The sequence below is a fragment of the Lepisosteus oculatus genome, chromosome 14 (genome assembly GCF_040954835.1).
Source record: "Lepisosteus oculatus isolate fLepOcu1 chromosome 14, fLepOcu1.hap2, whole genome shotgun sequence".
NCBI lineage: Eukaryota > Metazoa > Chordata > Actinopteri > Semionotiformes > Lepisosteidae > Lepisosteus > Lepisosteus oculatus.
The window spans coordinates 40,560,647-40,581,959 of record NC_090709.1 but is presented as its reverse complement, the minus strand read 5'-3'; the positions used below and the strand labels follow the sequence as shown (position 1 = coordinate 40,581,959).

The window sequence follows — 21,313 nt, the reverse complement described above, 5'->3', positions numbered from 1 at the left end:
TTTACATACCCCGCACCACTCCAGAGTTAACCAATCAGAATGCAGCATTCTGGGACATATTCGGGACATATTACATGCCGCGCCCCCCCCCAGATTTAAGTAGTCTGAGGTCACCGAACCTGTACAGAAGTCTTACAGACGGGAGCGGAAGTACAGATCGTGGTCGACAGACTGCACTGCTGATGGACTTCACGCTCAAACTCCGGGGTAAGTCTGTGTGGCCTTTATACTTTCATTCTAGCGATGGCTCATAGGTTACAGTTGGATTTATTTGTTTATTTTTTAAAATGCACATAATAATCACGTCTCTGGCTCTCAACTGAACAGAGTTAGCCGTGTGATACGGGCTGCCAGTTCCTGACTTGTAAGACCCAGATTCCCAAGTGCCAACTTCGAGCTCCGTGTTTTTATGTACGAGATCAGACCACGTGTATCGTTGTGAATTGAGCTGTTTTAACGCCAGTTACGTCAAGGGTCCGTGACGTCACGTCCGTTGAATTCTTGAACAGCAGGAGCCGTGACAGGCGTCGTGCGCCCCACACCTCTGCTTACAGAGCTGCTGTAGCCTGGTGTCCCCAGTGTCAGCCCGCGCTCGGGGAAGAGACTCTTACAGCCCTTCGACAAGGGTCAGGCACACACCAGGGCAGTGACATGGATGACGTGACGTGACATGCACAGGCCTGAAGGAGAGGCGCACAGTTTTGTTCCGTCTGGAATGAAACGGCTTCCTGTCCAGCAGTGCACGGCTCTGTGTCCACTTGCAAGATATAAAAACACAGAAAAGATTGCAAGAAAGCAAAAAATGTAGGAAGAACGGCCATTTCCTATTGCTGTACTACGCGATAATCCTCCTTTTTTTGCCGGTTCGGCTCTAAATCCAATTAGACAAGCAGGGGGAGAAGTCTTTTACATGTAATAGTCACTAACTGTCTCAATCGCGCTGTATTTGTGTGTGTGCGCACTGGGCTTTGGTACGATAACCAATCATAACCCTGAACTCGGGCAGGCGCAAATTAACACCCTTTCATCTTCAATATCTGGTTTCACAATTGAGAAGTTATCTTAATGAACTTACCAGGACCAAAATGAGCAAGCATAAAACGTTGATTGCAGCTGACCTTTTTTAAAAAAATAAATAAATCTAGACATGTCTCCTACAGGCAGGACTGAACACCAAATGTTCTTAAATCATACGTTTCCACATAGGTGTTGGATGGAATAACGATGTTATGGGCAGCAAGAAAGTGTGTAAATTTTGTTTAATATTACTGCTAATTCGCCACCCAGGCCTGCTGCTGAAGCCAGTTTGAGATCCCAGTCAGGACAGGAGGCTCTTTACACAGAGAGTGGCAGGGGTGTGGAACAAGCTGCCCAGCCCTGTGGTGGAAGCCTGGCTTCTCTCCAGACACAGCTGGATGAGCTCCTGGAATCAATTAGCTGCTAACGACTGAACAGGCTCCATGAACCACATGGCCTCTCGTTTGTGGTTGTTCTTGTTAGTACAATAGTATGTTCCCCCTACAGAAAAAAGCACATTAAATTGTGTAAGCTGTTCTGAGGCTGAATGTTTCTCTGTTTTCCAGGTGTCATGGTGTCCCGGGACAGGCTGGGAGGAGGTGACTGTGGCTGCGCTGACCGCTGAGCTCCTGGCCCAGGAGAGGAGGCCTGTCCAGCAGTGGACAGGAGGAAGACCGCTGAGCTCCTGGCCCAGGAGAGCAGGCCTGTCCAGCAGTGGACAGGAGGAAGACCGCTGAGCTCCTGGCCCAGGAGAGCAGGCCTGTCCAGCAGTGGACAGGAGGAAGACCGCTGAGCTCCTGGCCCAGGAGAGGAGGCCTGTCCAGCAGTGGACAGGAGGAAGACTGCTGAGCTCCTGGCCCAGGAGAGCAGGCCTGTCCAGCAGTGGACAGGAGGAAGACCGCTGAGCTCCTGGCCCAGGAGAGCAGGCCTGTCCAGCAGTGGACAGGAGGAAGACCGCTGAGCTCCTGGCCCAGGAGAGCAGGCCTGTCCAGCAGTGGACAGGAGGAAGACCGCTGAGCTCCTGGCCCAGGAGAGCAGGCCTGTCCAGCAGTGGACAGGAGGAAGACTGTGGGCTGGAGGTGTTGTAGTGCAGGTGAGGAAGGCTGTCAGGGAGAGTCGGTGATTCTCCTCACCCTCTTAGACCAGTATCAGTAAATCTAGAGGTTTGATTCATGATCTGTTCTTTCTTTAGATTTTTGAATGAAGGTGCTTTGTATTTCACGATGCTTTCCAACTCTGAATAAAGTTTTCAGAAAACCTTTCATGTGTTTGTGTTCATTAAGTTATTTCTGACATTTGGAATCTAACCAGATGCCCATGGGTCACTATAAATAGCACTGGGGCCCAGGTTTCAATTCTGGGCCAGGAGTGCTGCCTGTGTGGAGTTTGCATGTTCTCCTGTGTTGGTCTGGTTTCCTTCCACAGTCCAGAGACAGGCTAGTGGGTTAATGGGCTTCTGGGAAAACTGGCCCTGTTGTGAGTGTGTGTGTGTGTCCTGTGATGGACTGGTGTCCTGTCCAGGGTGTGTGAGTGTGTGTGTGTGTCCTGTGATGGACTGGTGTCCTGTCCAGGGTGTGTGAGTGTGTGTGTTCTGTGATGGACTGGTTGTCACGACTATAGTCCCCCCTCCTTAAGGGTGCTCCAGCCCTTTTACTAAAGACTTTATTCTCTGCACCTGTTTCCCATTCCCAGCCCACCTTAAAAGCCAGGCGCTGACGCTCTTCCGGGCTCTGCATCTGATTTCCATATCGTGCGAGTCCGGGACCAGGAAGCGCCTGGTCCCGTTAAGGTTTTAACCTCTGTTGCCGTTCCTGTTCCCTGTCCGCCGGTTCCGACCCGGCCTTCGTGGTTTTAATTCCGAGTTCTGATGGATCTCCTGGTTTTGGACTTACCTTCGTGTTTTGGATACTCTATGGATTACTCTTTGGGATTGTTCGCCTCGGCCACACCTCCCCCGTGCACCAGCGCACCTTGGACACACCCCTGTTTTCAGCCCCGTTTTCCTGCATGACGTTTCCCTAGTGTTCCCCCACTTCGTCGGACTGTGTCATCCGCATAGGGTCCGGATAGAACTGTTCGTTACACTGGTGTCCTGTCCAGGGTGTGTGAGTGTGTGTGTGTCCTGTCCAGGGTGTGTGAGTGTGTGTGTGTCCTGTGATGGACTGGTGTCCTGTCCAGGGTGTGTGTGTGTGTGTGTCCTGTGATGGACTGCTGTCCTGTCCAGGGTGTGTGTGTGTGTGTGTGTGTGTCCTGTGATGGACTGCTGTCCTGTCCAGGGTGTGTGTGTGTGTGTGTGTCCTGTGATGGACTGCTGTCCTGTCCAGGGTGTGTGTGTGTCCTGTGATGGACTGGTGTCCTGTCCAGGGTGTGTGTGTGTCCTGTGATGGACTGCTGTCCTGTCCAGGGTGTGTGTGTGTCCTGTGATGGACTGCTGTCCTGTCCAGGGTGTGTGAGTGTGTGTGTGTGTCCTGTGAGGGACTGGTGTCCTGTCCAGGTTGTGTGTGTGTCCTGTGATGGACTGGTGTCCTGTCCAGGGTGTGTGAGTGTGTGTGTGTGTCCTGTGATGGACACAATGGCTTTCATGCCTTCTAAAAATAAGAGCCTTTTCTTCGGAGGGAGATGAAACTCTTTTGCGCTCTTACAGTGCTCCACTAAGGGAGGAGTGTGTGAGGAGAGGCTTTGTGACAGTGATGAGGTTGCACAGCACTGTAGCTCGTATAGAAAGCTGGGGCAGTAGAATGCAAGTAGGCTCGATTTCGCGCAGATAAGCTGTTGAATTAGGAATCATTTACATTGCGAAGGTCCAGCGGGGCGGTGATACACACTAGATCCAGCAGGGGGCGCTCTTGTGATGTATTTCATTCTCGCTGTGTAGCGGACGGCAGGCGACAGTGATCGCAAGCAGGTTGTTTTATCAAGTTTGATTTGACATCGAGCTTCTAAATTCACTGATTCAGCTGCTACAGTCATGTCACCCTGTAGCACACCGCTGGGAACCCCACTGGAGCCCAGCAGGTGTGAGCCTGGCCAGTACCTGGAGGGGAGACTCCTGGGAGGAGAGCTGAGGCTGCTGCTGGAGGAGGTGTGAGTGGGGCCAGCAGGGGGCGCTCTCACCCTGCGGTCTGTGTGGGTCCTGATGCCCCAGTATAGTGACGGGGGACACTGGACTGTAAAAAGGCGCCGTCCTTCGGATGAGACGTCAAACCGAGGTCCTGACTCTCTGTGCTCATTAACAATCCCAGGGTGTCTCTGGAGAAGAGTAGGGGTGTTACCCCAGTGTCCTGGTCAAATACCCCCCTGGTCTTGACCCATCATGGCCTCCTAATCACCCCCCTCTCTGAACTGGCTCCATCCCTCTGCTCTCCTCCCCACTGAGAGCTGCTGTGTGCTGAGCGGACTGGAGCATCATCCAGGTGGGGGCTGCACACTGGGGGGGCTGGAGGGGATCCCCCTGACCTGGGAAGAGCTCTGAGGGGAGGGTCCAGCCAGGCGATATAGAAGTGTGAGGATTATTATTATTACAGGCAGAATTTGACTGTTCTCGGTTTCTTCAGTCCGGTGAAGCGGCGCTACCACGTCCGGCCAGCAGGGGGAGGCAGCGGCCTCTGGCTCTGGGCCTGAAGATTGAGCCTGAATCTCGTCAGGCCGACCCGGTCCGGATGAACAGTGTGTGTGAGCAAGCAGAGCTTCCGGTGTGAAGTGTTAGACCTAGCAGAACAGGGTGGAGTAAAATATACTCATTTTATTTATTCTCATTTGGATATAATACACTAAGCTGGTATCAGAAAAGGTGATTTAAATAATTCTAAAGGTGATTTAAAGACCAGAAGACTGTTCTTTACACAGAGAGTGGCGGGGGTGTGGAACAAGCTGCACAGCCATGTTATTGAAGCCGATACCCTGGCTTCCTTCAAGAATGTGATCTTCACTCTGTCATTTTCAAATCTCTAGTTGAGACCTTCGAATTGATTAGCCACGAACTACCCAACGTTTGCGGCCTCTCGTTTGTGACCTGTGTTGTGTCCTCTGTCCAGGAAGGCACCACTTGTCTAACAGGTGCAGCTCCCCTGTGCAGAACCAAAAGCATCCGATATCTGAGAAACAGTCTGTGGGATAATAATAATAATTATAATAATAATTGCTTACACTTATATAGCGCTTTTCTGGATAGAGAGGTCTTGAAAAAACAGGGGCACACAGGGCCTGTGTGATTCCCGTTTTTACACAGTTTTCTGTTCCTAATTCTGCTTGATGATGCATTTTGGGGAGCCCGAGGAGTAAAAAAGTAGACGCTGGCGAGCACACGGCCCAGCAGAGACACAGCAACAGAAACAAGACAGGAAACTGTCAGTGCGAACCTGTTGTCAAGTTCTCCACCTCCCCCCCAGCCCCCTGTCCTCCCGAGCCCAGTGTGATTATCACAGGCCTGAGAGAGTAAATATAGAGAGCGGCTGAGCTCATGGAAACATCTGCGGTCATCGAGCTGCGGTCAAGTTAGTGCTGGTGCTGGCAGGCTGCTGTACACAGGATGCAGGGAGCCCTTGATCTGCTCACAGCATTGATGAACACGAGCATCAAGACACAAAGAACAAATGCTGTTTGGTTCCTTTGTTTAACCAAACAACATTTGTTTCTTTATCAACTGAACAGATGGATAGATGTATCTTGCATTATCTCTTTATTATCTATGTAGATTCAAAGGACTTTACAAGATAGCTGCCAAGCAGAAGTATCCTGATGTGAAATCCATAGATACTTCAGCTCTTAAGTAATTCTTACAGAGAAATATGTTCTTAGAAATTGCTGGATCACTCCTTCCAGTTTTCAGCAAACAAATTTGACTAAATTTCATTTCAGAGGAAGTTGGATGGTCCCTACTCATTAAATCAGCTGAACAAAAGAACTGGAGATAAAGGAAATGAAGATAAAAGAGAAAAATGTACTTCAACTAGTTCTTGACCAGTAGTCTTGATAAAAGAATTTTTTATGGGTTGTTATGCATTTATCAGTTTTGATTCCCAGTACTCAACCTGATTATGTTTTTCAGTCTGCTAAGTGCTCTGTGAGTGTACTTCTGTACTTGACTGTCACACACGTCTCCCATGCTTGATCTCAGCATATGTCGTGGGCTGTGTGTTGTAGCCACCTCTCTTCTTGTACTTCGTGTTTTGTCTGCTGATCTCTATAGTGGCGTACTGCAGTCCTGCCTCCTCCTCCTGCAAACACATAGAGAGAGAGGTGAGGACGAGCCTGAACACACACACACACACTCTGCTAATTTCATCTCTGACCCTCCTGACACACGCTGATAAGATTGTCAATCTTTTATCAGTGTCAACATAAAAAAAAACTCTTAACAGCCCACAAAAAATAAACCACTCTCTGCCCTAATCATCGTCACAAACACCATCATCACTATTATTAGATGGATCTGAGACACAGTGTCCTGTCTGAAATAAAAATCGGATTGGTACCTGACTGTCCTGTCTCTCGCTGTGTCCTCCAGTCTCAGAGCTTCTACTGCCTGGTTTCAAAGAGGAAACACAGTTATACTCCACTGTGACCCCAAAATATTTTCCACTTCCCAGCATCACTGTAAAAGATGGTTTTGTTCATCTGTCAGATCAGGGTGAAGAATATGTAACTCTCTGGATCTGAGTATATAAAGACAATATACAGCACTTTCAGTAGTTTGATGCAGTAGGCAAAAATGGCTTTTAAAAATGACTTTTCAGCGTCGATTGTAAATAAATAAGTGTGAAAGAGAAATTTAAATCTTCCTCACCTGTCTTTTTAAAAGACACAAGCAGATCAGATTAAAAACCCCTTGGAGTTGATCTTAAATATTTAATTCTGACGTTTTCTACTTTTTCCACAATAAGTGTTTCTTGGGATTGGGACAAACTGGAATACTGAGAAAGTTTCTTTGGACTGAAAAAGCTACTAGGACTGGCTATAAAGGTCAATGCAAACAGACGTAGATAATTCACATCAGGTTTTCATTTAGTTTATTTAGATTTTAGCATAAGAAGCAAAACATTCCAGTTTAACGCGTGAAACTTAAAATTAAACCGATACTCGAGACACTGAAAAACAGAAGTTCTATCGTCCAGTTAAACTCACAGCCACACAAGACAAGCTGGTCTAGTAGAATTATACACTATAATATTCTTAAAACATTTTTGAAACAATAACACAATGAAAGATTTGGAGTTTTTCCATCTGCCTTTCACGCATTTAAGTGTCTGTTGATGTTTTCCTAACTAAAGCAGAAGATTTCTATCTCACTTTTCATAATAAAACACAGCCGTGTGGACAGTCTTACCTCTTCTAAGGGAAACGCAGGAGAAAACGCAGACGGAGGACACGATGACACAGACCACACTCACAGAGGGCAGAAGAGTCCAGCACGTCAGGCAGGGACTGGGACTGACCACTGTCCGGTCAGGTTCCTCTACAGGACCACAGATAGAGCAGGTGAGAGGCTAATTCAAAACATCTTCACTGCTGCTGGACAGCCTATCTGAAGTAACAGCTCAGACAATGTTCATTTTCTGTGATATAGGTCATGAGTTTCTCAATGCAAAGTATAGTATTGTTCGGAACTTCTCAAAACAGTAAGATTCGCGGGTGGAAATCATGTCATAAATTTTCAGCGAGGTCATATAAAAACAGCTTTGGTGTGTTTGATCCTATGGGAGGCAAAATGACCCGAACACCTTGCAAGTGTTTATCGTCCGGGGCTGTGATAAAACACGGTAGGATCGGGCACAGAAACATTTGGCAAATTTGTACCTGTGTCCGCAGTTAATTATATAGGGAAACGATGAGGCACCGAGAGACACGGGGAAGGAGGGTCGTGTACAAACATGACAACACCGGAACCGGTACCGAACAAGACTGCAGTGTTGAACAGTGAAGGAGTGGGACCCCAGGGTGTCTGTGCTGTGTAGGGGAGCGGGTGCACAGACTGGAACTGCTCGCGTGTTAGTGTGCGTGAGGGGTTATCGGGGTGTCGGGCGGTGGCTGGGGCTCACCGGGGAAGACGAGCTCCGTCCCGTTTCCGAAGCGCAGCCGCCCGCCGGCTCTGTCGGCGCAGTAGTACAGCGCCCGGTCGGACTCCGTCAGGTTGGCGAGCGTCAGGCTGACGGAGAGGGTCGAGGGTTCGAGGACGAGGGAGAGGCGAGACCGGTACCCCTCTTCCACCTTCTTGTTGATCTGGGAGCCGCTGACCTGGGCGACGGCGGCGATGAGCGGCATCTCCAGGGGCCGCTGTATCATCCACAGCGTCTCCTTCAGGTGCCTGATGCCGCAGGGCAGGGTGACCGTGTCTCCGGCTCGGACCCGCAGCTCCACGACCGCGGCCGATCCAGCGAACAGTCCCCCCGCCAGGAAGACACCTGAGACACGAAACTCACGACAGTCCTTTCAGACACCCGGCGGGACGCAAGATCTTTCCTTGCACCCTGAACAGGGCCGACGGATTTATGAATTCTGATACTCTGCCCATCATAAAAAAATGGATTTTAAATAGAGGTTGAAATGACATGTTATTATATAACTATATAGCTGTAGAAATCGCCGCGAGGAAGCTGACGAGACCCTAGTTGTCCTGCGACACAATTCTCTGTGTTAAACCACATCGAGTGATAAATAACAAGACCTCGAGCGCTGCAGTCTATGGACCAGATTCATATTCCGGAGAAAATTGATTCTTTGATCCCAGCCACGCTCATTCAACACACTGTATCTTGAGGCGATTCCCAAGCCATTCGAAGTCACCTGTACATAATAAGAGCTGTGCTCATATATGACAGACATACAAAACGTGGTGGTGACAACGTCCCACTTTGTCAATATTTTCATTCAGATTCTTGATCGCGGCTGGGCTATTTTTAATTTGTGTGAACATACTGAACAACAAAATAAAGATATCAATTTGTTTTCTAGGTAGTTATGTGAGGCTGAATGGTCATTTGTTTTTCGATCATCGAAACATCGTTCAGTTGTTCAGCTCAGTTGTGTGTCTCGGCTCTGTCCGGGCTCTGTTAACACTTGTAACCTTCCTAAAGACTCGTGGCGACCAGTTGCTGGTTTGTTCAATATCACTTTTTCCTTCCCCCATTACAACCCTCAGCTATGTTCCACTGTGTATACAGCCTGTATATATTGTACACACCTTTGTGTGTATAGGTAATATATATTCTATATTACCTTTATATACACCCCTTCAGAAGAGAAAACACCGCAACAACGCAAACGTTCATTCCGCCCAACATAATATATGGTGGTCATCTATAAAACACTTCTGCACGTACGGTCTGCTTGTCTAATCCACCGCTCCATTGTGGGAGCCGTATAAAAGCAACAAAATCTATACAAATATTTCTACTCACAGAGGAAGAGCGGCTTATATGTCGTCCGCACGGTGTCCATTCCGTCTGGTGAAAGAGGAAGAGCTGGTCTCTGAACCTACGCCTCACTGTACAGACCGCGCTCTCATTGGGCCCAGATAGTCGTTTCCAATGACGTGTAAACCGATGTACTGAAATGTTCCTACCCTGAGACCCGAACTGCGTCGCAACAACCCTTAGGTCTTTTTTAATTCCAGGGTTACAGGAGTGCAAAGGTGAAAAAGTTCGTTTAAAGGTTTTTAAGCAGTTGTAAGCTGGTCAACACATTTGTCTTCTCACGAAATGGTTACTGCAAACGCCCTTGCGGAGGTGTCTAAATCTACTCCGAGCAGAGCTCAAACAAAGTCCGGAGTGTCGAGAATTTGGCCGCCAGAATCCTGTCCAGGTCTGGTGCAAGTGATGACATTACTCCTGTCCTGGAGTCCCTGCACTGGCTTTCTGGCAAGTTTCGCGTCGGCTTCAAGTGCTCACCGATAAGGCTCTGTCTGGCTGGGCACCTCAGAGTTACTATCATCCTGCTCACAGCCTTCACTCCTCTGACTCTGGGCTCCTGTCTGTCCCCCAAGCCCGTCTACACTCTGGGGGTGACAGTGTCTTCTCCCGCTGCACCCCAGAGCTCCGGAACTCTCTTCTCCAGGAATATCAGAGAGTCCCCTGGTCTAAACCTCTTCACATCCAGACTCAAAACCTGCTTTAGAAAGGCTTTTATTTAATTCGCTGCTTATCGCTTCCTCTATGACGTTATAAACCCTTCTGTTTCTTTGTTACTATTTTTGTCATTGTTTCAACTATTTTTCCCCCCCAAAAAGCGCTTTGAGATATTTGCTTTTAAAGGCGCTATATAAAATTACGTTTACTACATGGGTTTTATATTTTCGTTATCGAGTGCGGTGTTCACGCACATGTTTTTCAGACGCCAGTGCGGGAGATGAAGAAACCAGAGAGAGAACAGAACAGGGAATAATCGAGGAAGAGCTGAGGATGGGAGGAGAAGCAGACGGAACAGTCGATGACTTCAGTTTTCTCCCCGGCCCTGTCGAAACATCAGGACCGGTTCCAACGCCAGAGCGGTGATACCCGGAGCTGACAGTAGATGTCGCTGGTTGCAGCGCAACCTTTAGTTATTCTATATTAAGAGACTTCAATCAAGTAAAAGTGTATGAATTAAATAAGCAACGATACTTTGAATTACTGCAGATCCCACAAAGATCGCCTCCGCAAGAGCTAGAATCTAATGAGAATCTGTAATATTTTAGCAGGAGACTGGTGCTGCTTTTTAAATCCCCCTTTTCATTAGCAACAGTGTCAGATCGCCCTCTGCTGTTCGCTGGACTCAGTGCTCTTAGAGAAGAGCAGATATTTGTGGATTTCCCTGCTCTGTGACACATGCTCATTCTGAGTCGATCAAGTTCGACAGTCTCATTGCAAGCAAACGCTTTCAGGAAGAGTTCGCTCGCTTGTACTTTTTACAACATCGGTTTAACAGCAGCAGAACTTTTATCACCTAAAACAGCTGGCCAAGATGTTGCATGTTACTCCATAGTCTCCAGGCAGGAAAATACAACCTTTAGAATAGATTATTCCTTTCAGTATATATAACATGTTTACACATTATGTTTGTGTAACATGTAGTGAACACAGCAGACTAAAACAACCAGCAAAATCCGAACATACTGAGAGTTCAGATCCACACACAGCACTAATACGAGGGCTGAGGGCTCAAATATCGACGACACTGATGTCTGTATGAATTACATTCGTCACAAAGTCTCTCGAGGGAAGATTGTCCCTTTGTCCTCTGAGGCTGTTTAACCTGAATTAGCACCAATCTCGTATGTAGACTGCTAAAATTGACTCTCAATCTAGTTTTGATCTGAAGTTGATCAACTCAATCCACCACGAGTACAAACTCAATAAAAATGCAAAAACAAAATCTTCGATATGCCTGAGTATTCAGTAGTCTTTAGAAGCGCTTTTGGCAGCAGGATCAGACTCGCTCATGCTGATGGGTATGTGTCTTTAAACTGTATTGTGGGAACAAGGGTGGGATTTAAAACCACAAAGAAATATCTGTTGGTCTATTCTCAATACTGAATCACTGACCTTATTATTTTTATTGCAAAACATAATCATCAGATGATTGAGCTGTTTATTAAGCCCATTTAACTCCCTCAACCAGATCTCGGCATCAGGGGACTGACAAAACCATAAAGCAGGTTACCAGAGTAGATATGATATACTGACCCATTTGGCATTTGGGTAAGTTACACAATAATCCTAGAGTAACTTTTTTAGAAGTTCATGAACGCACAGCCACAAACACAGGAAAGGTTTTCTGAAAACTTTATTCAGAGATGGAAAGCATCGTGAAATACAAAGCACCTTCATTCAAAAATCTAAAGAAAGAACAGATCATGAATCAAACCTCTAGATTTACTGATACTGGTCTAAGAGGGTGAGGAGAATCACCGACTCTCCCTGACAGCCTTCCTCACCTGCACTACAACACCTCCAGCAAACAGTCTTCCTCCTGTCCACTGCTGGACAGGCCTGCTCTCCTGGGCCAGGAGCTCAGCGGTCTTCCTCCTGTCCACTGCTGGACAGGCCTGCTCTCCTGGGCCAGGAGCTCAGCGGTCTTCCTCCTGTCCACTGCTGGACGGGCCTGCTCTCCTGGGCCAGGAGCTCAGCGGTCTTCCTCCTGTCCACTGCTGGACGGGCCTGCTCTCCTGGGCCAGGAGCTCAGCGGTCAGCGCAGCCACAGTCACCTCCTCCCAGCCTGTCCCTGGACACCAGAGCCTGATGAAGAGTAAATATTGAACACCATGTTAGCACACAGTCACAAAGTAGAGGAGGCCATCTAACCCATTTGGTAATAAGTAGCTAATTGATTGAAAGAACTTGAGAAGCCACGGTATCGGCTTCAACAACATGGCTGGCCAGCCTGTTCCCCACCCCCACCACCCTCTGTGTACAGAAGAGCCTCCTGTCCTGACTGGAGGAGCTCACCCAGCTGTGTCTGGAGAGAAGCCAGGGTATCGGCTTCAACCACAGGGCTGGGCAGCTTGTTCCCCACCCCCACCCCCCTCTGTGTACAGAAGGGCCTCCTGTCCTGACTAGAGGAGCTCGCCCAGCTGTGTCTGGAGAGGAGCCGGGGTATTGGCTTCAACCACAGGGCTGGGCAGCTTGTTCCCCACCCCCACCACCCTCTGTGTACAGAACAGCCTCCTGTCCTGACTGGAGGAGCTCGCCCAGCTGTGTCACAGTGTATCGGCTTCAACATACAACAGCATTTCTTACATCAGAATTAATCTCAAACAAAAGTCAACACCCAAAACATTTTTAAACACTGTCACCCCTTGGTGATGGCACTGATTTTAGTTACTGAAGAAGCTGTTTTTAAAGTAGTTCTCCCAAGGGTGATGGATTTATGAGAATGAACATTTCAGTAAAGTGTAGTTCACACCCAACAATGTAAAACCAAACAATCAAATCACATTAATGTAACATTTTTCTAAATCTCATGATTGCCTTGTAAATTACAACACTTTTAATCTTTTAAGTGTTATTTAAATATTACAAGTAGCTATGGAGACTTAAAATGGAAAAAATATTTTCAATAGTCTCCTAATCCACATCCCCTGTGATATCAAGGCGCTCTTCCAAAGAATTATTTCCAGTTTCATCAGTTTTCCAGTTTCAACAATAGAAATTAAAACGTTGCAGTTCTATTTACAAGCACAGTAAATATTTCCAAGTTTCACGCTGTACAGTGAAAATCACGAAAACACTGCAGGAAAACAATTTCAAGAACTCGCTGCGACATGAGAGTCTATATATTCAACTTAAATATGAACGAGTGGCATCGCACATCTTTAGCATACCTTAGAATGGCTGCACTCAACAGTATTCAGACCGAAATGTACCCAGGAAATGTTTTAACCCTCTGATGAGTGCAATGCCTTTCCACACATGGCGGGAAACGTTTTGAGATCCTGAAACCTCCTACACCCCGCGTCCTCTCACACAGGAATAACACCGACGGCGTGTGCTCTGCGGGTCCCCTGTGATCCCCCTCTCCGCTCGAAAGAAACCGGCTCTAGCCGGTGCTCATCGCGTCTCTTCACAAGGCCAGGGGCGCGCCCTTCCAACATGGCGCCCTCCGGAAGTAAACAGACCCGGCGCTGCGTCTGTGAGGTCACATGGGCCCGGGCTCCGATTCTGATTGGCTGAATACTGAACAGGTGCGGTCCACCCGCGAGTTTTTGAATTTCGATAGCCAGGATTCAGTTACCGTGTTACCAAGCGTCTAGTCCTCCGCATACAAAAGTGAGTAGTTTTTTTTTAAACCGTTCGGGCTGTGAAATGATAAAAATTAAGTGTCACCTCATTCATTACCTGCTTAATCACGAGCACATTATAATAAATAATAATAAAACGGTGTTTTACCGACACTCGTTTGTTCTACAGCTATAAAGCTTTGCCTCTCTCGTGAATAATTTTGTGTCGGGTTTGTAAATGTGCTGAAATTAACTGAAAGTAGAAGATGCACTATGCGTCCCGTAGCTGAAACCCGATGTTTTTTCCGATCATTTTTGGGAAACGGTTTAGGCTTCTGCTCGCTTGTTATTACCTCGATGTTGATAAGGTGCTGGAAGTAACACGAAACTAAAAAAAAAATCGGCGAACTCATCCATCAGTTGCCGATCTAGTAGCGAAAGAACGAGATCCTGGTGTCTTTTCAAAGGACCGGCCCCTTCCCTTGTATTTTACCTAACGGATTAGTTGAACCATCCGGGATGCTGTTTTTATTAGCTCTGATTTAACTCCCTCACTCGTGATGGGACTCCAACTAAGCAGCGCTCCTTTCACGAAAGTAAGTCGTTTTCTCCAAAACTCTTCGGGCTGCGGAATTCCGCGGTTTAAAATGTCATTTCAGTCATTGCCGGTTTAGTCACAAGAATGTGACGATCAACAGTAAAACAACAGTAAAAAGGAGGTTTTACCCGCTTTGCTCTACGGTTACCCAGCGTTGCCTCCCAGCTTGAGTATTTTAAATCGAGTTTGAAATGTTTTGAAATTAAATGAAAGTAAAAGACTCACTGTGCGGGTACACTGGTAGAAGAAGTTAGTTTTTTTCCTCCATTTCATACGTAGATTATACTTTTGAAGGTTCGTGCTTAAAGCTTCAGCGATTCTGCCCCAGCAGCAGAATCATCATCATTCCTGCATGATCGCGTTTTAATGCAATATCACCTCGTATCGACGCCAAATCAGGAATAATATTAAAACATCTGATATGGAATCTGATTTTGAAAGTCTTATGTAAGGTGTGGAATCACCAAAGCCCCCCAAAAATACGAATATGAATGTGTTCTCCCGTTTAAAAAGCTTTACTGCGTTAAGATCAAGCTGCTCCAAGAGGACTGCGATTCCTTATTTCTAAAACTAAAAAATGACAGCACGGCGACTTACAGTCCTGTCACGAAGCTCGCAATTGCGTGCTTAATTCGAAATCTTGCACACTTCTCGTACACCGTCAATTTATTTTGCTCTCCATGAGGCGCAAAGGCAACAACTACGTTGAGTAACTCGTTGAATTACGAGACGGGAGTCTTAAGCAGTGGGACGGGTTGTAACTGCTCCTACCTACAACGGGACACTTCTCTCTAATGCATGTAACACCACCTTTTCTTGTTCCATTTTATACTGCCGATATTGGCACTAAGACGGTCAGTAATGGCGGCCGTCAGACCTCCGGGGGAAAAGGGGACGAACTGCCGCTCAGCCAATGAGCTCTTAAAGTCGTCATGACGTATGAATGACGCACAGTGCTGGCAAAAAATACAGTTCTGGTTCACGATGGGCAATGACGAAATTCAGACACTGTCGGACGTTTCTAAATACTCCAAATCAGACCAACAAAATAGGCATGACTTGGCCACACAAAAACTAAATCACCTATTTCACAAACTAGCATCAAAATCTAAGCTTAAAAACAACAAAATAAAAAAATACCACAAAGCAAAAGGAAAGTGGTTTGATATGGAGTGCAGAAACGTCAGAAAAGCACTACGAATACTCAAATCAAAAAAAGCAGACATCCACACAACACATCTGTGCCTCAGTTACTGTGAAATAGTAAAACATTACAAACGCGCTGAGAAAGAAAATAAATGCATACATATACAAACAGCTTTTGGAAATTGAGGAGTCACTAAACCAGAAGAATTGGCCATCCAAAATGGAACAATCTGGCAAACATACTTTGAAAACCTGTACCAGATGCTCCCAAATACAAATAAATCAGACCAAAAAAATGTGCTTGCTTCATTGATTTCAAGAAAGCATTTCAACAATCACGCGTAAATCCGATCTGTAAGAGATCTTTCTGGAGCTAGCACCTCATACCATCAAATTACGAAAACTTCTCCATTTTGCAGTAGCTGGCAGCATCCCCATAAAAAACTACAAATCACCCAGTTAAGGCTTAACCATCAACCTGTGTAAATTAAACACAATACTCGTACGGATTCCCATAACGTATAATCATAACATACAGAAATACCTATTTGACTCCTTTACAGTACAATCTTAGATTGAAACTGGCCGCATTTGCAGCATCGGTCCAAACGTGTTTCTAGTCCAGATTACAATGTGGAGAAACTAGAATTAATCGTGCCTCGCAAAAAAGAAAACGTCGAACGCTCACCTTAATCAGGACTGCATCATCCTAAAACACCACCTGTTAAATAAACGAGCGAAATGTTTTAGAAACGGGGCTTCTGTCTTTCCCATGCTGGTGCGGCTCGCCTCTCCCTCCGCTTCCTGTACACTGTAACTGGTTTGTGGAGGGGCGGGAGGGCACTGCGCCGCTTGAGTCTCATTGGCTAGCGTCACTCGCTACTCGGATTCTGATTGGCTGACCTGACTCCATCTGTGAGGGTTTGAATTTCTTGGCGGTTTTTTTCTTTTTTAAAATTTTTATTTATGCTTAACAAAAGAACAAACATTACAATACAAACAAGAGTCCATATAACAATTCCAAACAAAAACAAAATCGTCAATTCAAGTTATGAAAAAAGATTAAACAACTGAAATAAAAATAATGTCCGCACCGCTTTCATATTTTTGCATTTCGAAATAGTCCGCAAAGACCCCTTTACTTCCATTTTAAAATGCTCAAACACAGGGTACCTCCCAGACCACTTCATTTGATGTATGTGATAACGTGCCAATATAATTAAATTTATTACAAAAGAAATTTTTATATTGTTTTCACTGGGGCTGAAACTTAACATAATATCTTTTTCAACAAAACAAATATCAATATTCGTCTCTTCTTTTTATAAAATTCTGCAACTTAGTCCAGAACATTTTCGGGGCATCTGTGTGAACAGTAACCTGGGGAAGGTATTCTGCAGTATCCTAAATACACGAATACTGGCCTTCCTTACCGAACACAATGTCCTGAGCAAGAGTCAGATTGGCTTCTTGCCAGATCACCGCACATCTGATCACATTTACACCCTACACACACTGAAAGACAAACACGTCCACCAAAAACACAAAGGATAACTTTTGCATCCCTTATTGATTTTAAGAAAGCATTTGCCCTATACGGCAGTGAAGTGTGGGGTCCCCTCACAGACCAGGAGGACACCCAATGGGACAAACACCCCACAGAAACTCTGCACACGGAGATCTGTAGAAACATCCTCCGTGTGCAGAGAAAAACTGTTTTTGGCAGTTTCCACTCTGGTCCTTGTTTACCAGGCACTCAGCAATGTGTTCATGAAAGTAAAAAAATCGCTTAGACTTGGGGAAGGGGTACTGGTGTGTGTGACAGTACAGATCAGAACCAGTCCATTCATTACCTGTTTAATCACAAGAATAAAACAAATAATAAAAATAACAGTAAACATGTTTTTACCCACACCCGTTTGCTCTACAGTCTCCCACATGAATATCTTCACCCAGGTTTGTAAATCTGCTGAGATTAAATGAAAGTAAAAGACGCAGAGTGCTTATTTATCTTTTCCAGTTACACTACTGGAAGAAGATAGTTTTTCCCCTCTCCATTTCAATATTCTTTTAAATCTCTGTGCCTGCAATTCAGTGTGCTCCGTGTAGCTGGGACCTGGTGTTTTGCCTTCTGCTCGATCGTCTTACCTCAGTTTGGAGGATGTGAAACTCAGTTTTCAGCGACTGAACTTTTTTTCTATTTCAGCCTCTGTGTCAATATTGCTTTAAATCTCTCAGCTTTTCCACATCCCTTTCCATCTGTGCCTGTGAACTGCTGCTGCGCTCCTTGTAGCTGGATCCTGGTGTCTTTCCATCATTTTCTGCTGTTTTTTATGAGATCTGATTTAACTCTCACTCCTGTCGTTATCACAGATCCCTCATCATGAAGGTCCTGAGGAGTGTCCTGGCTCTGGTTTGCTTTCCAGGTAAGGATCGGACTTGACTTTCAAGGTGAATGTTTTTTCATTTATTAAGCTCTTAAGTGAGTTGTTAAGCCACCTGGGGCATTGTTTTCTATTGTAGCTTTCCTTCCCTGACTCATATTCATATTGCAGGTCCCTCGTCAGTCCTGGTCGTTGTCCTGACTGTGGTTTCTTGTGAAGTTAAGACATCAGAGTGCTCATTCACTTATCGAGCAGTTAGTCACATCCAGAGAGCTGTGTCTCACTGTTGTGTGTTTTAAGGGAGCTGAAGTGTCTCTCTGTCTCTGTCCTCTGTCTCCCAGTGTGCTCTGCTCTCCTCCCTGTGTCTGGGCTCTATGGGGACACAGTCGCTCTGCACTGTGATGGGAACTCCTACAGACATATTCCAGAGGAGAGAAAGATTATCCAGTGGGAGACATTTGACCGCCGTGTGCTGGAGTTCTACAGAGGGCTAAACCGCACTGGCCAAGGGTTCGAGAACAGAGCTGAGCTGTCCAGAGAGAGGATCAGAGATGGAGATTTCTCCCTGATCCTTCATAACGTGACATTCTCGGATCAAGATATCTACGAGTGTCGATTTGTGGATGACAACAGCTACAGGAAATTCCTGGGAGATGTGAAGCTCACAGTTCTAGGTAATCTCCTTTCTCTCCCTTGTGATCCGAGCAGTTTGAGGGAAGCGGGTGTTTACAGTGTAGTGATTCCTGACTCGTGTCGACTAACCTGACCTACAGCTGTTTTCTCTCTCAGTTCTCCAGGGTGCACCAGCATCTTCTGTTTATCATTTTTCTTCCTTCTCCTTCACCAGGGGTCCTGATCTGGGGTTTGGGATGAATTTTAGCCAGGGCTCAACTCAGACGATGTTGGGGTATATGACTGAATACACTCTTCAGACCAGACAGGGAATTCTGGGATATGACCATGTGACTTGCCCGGTGTTGCTGACCGCTCACTTGTCAATGTCTTCCTGTAGGACACGAGGACAACATCAGTCTCTGCTGTGGAGACCCCCTCAGTGTCCCTCTGCGCACACAGCAGGCTGTAGAGCTGTGGTTCAGGCCTGAGGGGGGAGAGTCTCGCAGGCTGTGCTCTGTGCTCGACAGCACTGTGACCCCAGACTCCAGCAGGCTGAAGGTTCAAGACCAGGTGCTGAAGATCTCCAGTGTGAGAGCTGAAGACGGGGGCACTTACACAGTGCAGGACTCCCAGGGGACCCCCATCAGCACTGTCCACGTCACTGTGGGAGGTGAGAGTGGGGCTCCAGTGTGACTCTTTCACCAGTGTCACTCCCTGATGTGTGGGGTCAATAGGAGCTAAATGTGATTAGGTATTGATTACTGATATTTAAAGTTGCAATTATAGTAATTTAATATTTTAAATTAAACAAAACTTAAAATCAGTGTTGCTGTTATGAATCCATCTTCAATTTCAAGACTTAAATGTGATCAATACTGTCTCCTCTGAGTGAGTGCAGTCTTTACAGCTGATGAATTGCTGTCTGCATCATTCTTTCACTCTGCTCCTTTCCTTGAATTTCAGCTCGATCAGAAGTCCTCACCCTGAGGTCTGGAGACAGTCTGACTCTCCCTCTCCACACTGCTGCTCCAGTGGAGGTGCTGTTTGATCCTGCAGGATCTGCCCAGTCTCCCAGAGTCTTACTGAGCAGCGCAGGGCTCCCTGGCCCCGGGTACGAGCAGAGAGTGTGGGTGCAGGACGGCTCTCTGACACTGCGCTCCCTCACACCAGCTGATCAGGGGAGCTACACAGTGAGGGACCTTCAGGGAAACACCATCAGCACTGCGATCGTCACTGTCACTGGGGGAGGTGAGTCTTCATTACAGGACAAACTGACTTAAACTGATCTCCACCTGAACTTACCTGCTTATGAAGAAACAATACTTGAGCTGTTTCAGTGCTGATTTTCTCCTGTGGTTTGAAGCCGATCACACAGGTCCAGTGTGTCAGCTGGTGTTTCAGAGACGGCAGTTTTCCAGCTCCTCTCCTGGTGTTTCTCGGGCTCTGAGCTGGGATGTGAAACTGGGCAGCAAGAACACTCTCACACAGCGGCTGCTGGATAGTTTTTCTTTTCCTTCTTGCTGTTGTGGGTTTGCTCTCTGTGTGACTGTCTCTGTTCTTGTGTTTTCAGAGATGAGGAGGGTGTCATGGCAAGTAAGGGTTGCAGTCATCACTGCGATAGTGGCTGTGCTGATGGGTGCTGCACTGGGTGCTGTTGTGTGTCAGAGACGGTGGAAGATGAGAGAGGAGAGAAACATGAAACCAGCTGAAAGCAACAATATTAATATCCATAAAGAAAATGGATTTCTTGAGGGATCTGAGAGGCTCAGTGATGCTGTGTCCCTGCGCATGGAGGAAGACTATGGTATAGAAATTAAGATTGTTCCCAGTGGATCCAGTTCTCCCAGTGTTACTGCAGGAATCTCCTCTGGCACTGTTAGTGTGAAAGACCCAGAGCAGAAGACATCCTCAGGATATTATCCTGAGGGTGAGGAGGGTGAGCTGCCTCCTGCAGGTGAAGAAGAATCGACAGTCCAGGAGCTCAGTGGAGGGTCGACCCCAGCTGACCCTGAAGACCAGTCGAGTCTGGAAGAGCCTCTGCTGTCTGATGGAGGAGATCAGTGACCTGACCATCACAGCCAGTGTAGCCAGCCAAGTTACTGGTGCAGCTGTCGGACATCCCCGTCAGACAGTGCAGGAAGCCAGACCAGTAAACTTGAGCTCCTTCCACATTTCAGTGCAATAGAACTAAGTTTTTATTCCCTCACAGCTTGTGTACATTTTAAAGACGCAGGCACTGAGACACTGCCAAGCCCAGGACGAGAGCTGCTGACGTCACAGTGGGGAGATCACTCCTCTTGTCAAGGTGAAGGGACTCCCAGCTCTCCTGCTGTACTGGGGATACAGACTGATCAGAGAGAGACCCCCTGGACCCACAGAGCTCTTCCCCACCTCCACCAGCCTGATCTTCATCCAGGGGCGACTCTCCCCACAGGAGCCTCACCCTCACACAGAGGGGCCCCTCTCCTGCCTGCTGCTCCTGACCTGATCCCTGTGTCACAGAGCTGCATCACGTCCTCACAGGAAGCCACTCTAACTGACCTCCTGCCTGGATAATGGACCTGATTCGCTGGTTTGCCTCGAGCAAAACGCCGATATAACCGGGGAAAGAGCTGAGCCGCAGGACACGATCAGAGCCGTGTGAACAAGGAGCCTGGACACTCGCGCCCCCTTGTGGCGGATCTGAACGGACTTTTCCCTCTGCAGCTGCACAGGGGATTTGAACTTAATTTGGAATTTGACATCATTATATTTAGGAACAAGTAAAGGTTTATTCCATGCTGAAAAGAGAAGAGAGAAAACACAGCGTTTCAGGCCGCGGAGCCTTCTTCTGGTGTGAGGGTGTGATTGTTGTATTTTTAT

The 21,313-nt window shown here is 46.9% G+C and overlaps 4 protein-coding genes and 1 long non-coding RNA gene across 5 annotated transcripts in view; 3 read left to right on the top strand and 2 right to left on the bottom strand.

The window, feature by feature from the left end:
• The first annotated feature begins 117 nt into the window (after positions 1 to 117).
• The window catches only part of LOC138243069 (uncharacterized), a 48,026-nt gene continuing 26,830 nt past the window's right edge, over positions 118 to 21,313 (top strand). The window contains exon 1 of the mRNA XM_069198580.1: positions 118 to 207. The gene's annotated coding sequence lies outside the window, so the exon portion shown is untranslated. The remainder of the gene's footprint in view (positions 208 to 21,313) is intronic.
• LOC138243375 (uncharacterized) lies at positions 5,746 to 9,453 on the bottom strand. Its single transcript, XM_069198943.1, has 5 exons — positions 9,414 to 9,453; positions 8,055 to 8,417; positions 7,343 to 7,471; positions 6,492 to 6,541; positions 5,746 to 6,233 (listed from the first exon to the last, which is right to left on the bottom strand). Exons 1-5 carry the CDS (start codon positions 9,451 to 9,453, stop codon positions 6,105 to 6,107), a joined length of 711 nt encoding a protein of 236 aa, XP_069055044.1. The 3' UTR covers positions 5,746 to 6,104.
• Positions 7,476 to 21,313, top strand: part of LOC138243066 (uncharacterized) — a 100,873-nt gene continuing 87,035 nt past the window's right edge. Inside the window, exon 1 of the mRNA XM_069198569.1 lies at positions 7,476 to 7,494. The gene's annotated coding sequence lies outside the window, so the exon portion shown is untranslated. The remainder of the gene's footprint in view (positions 7,495 to 21,313) is intronic.
• Positions 11,759 to 13,596, bottom strand: LOC138243074 (uncharacterized). Its single transcript, XR_011191923.1, has 2 exons — positions 13,313 to 13,596; positions 11,759 to 12,227 (listed from the first exon to the last, which is right to left on the bottom strand). It is a non-coding gene; the product is annotated as an uncharacterized lncRNA (long non-coding RNA).
• On the top strand, positions 14,286 to 21,093 carry LOC138243063 (uncharacterized). Its single transcript, XM_069198557.1, has 6 exons — positions 14,286 to 14,304; positions 17,826 to 17,878; positions 18,178 to 18,510; positions 18,849 to 19,121; positions 19,415 to 19,699; positions 20,022 to 21,093. The coding sequence occupies exons 2-6, from the start codon at positions 17,836 to 17,838 to the stop codon at positions 20,513 to 20,515; spliced, it is 1,428 nt and encodes a 475-aa protein (XP_069054658.1). The 5' UTR covers positions 14,286 to 14,304; positions 17,826 to 17,835; the 3' UTR covers positions 20,516 to 21,093.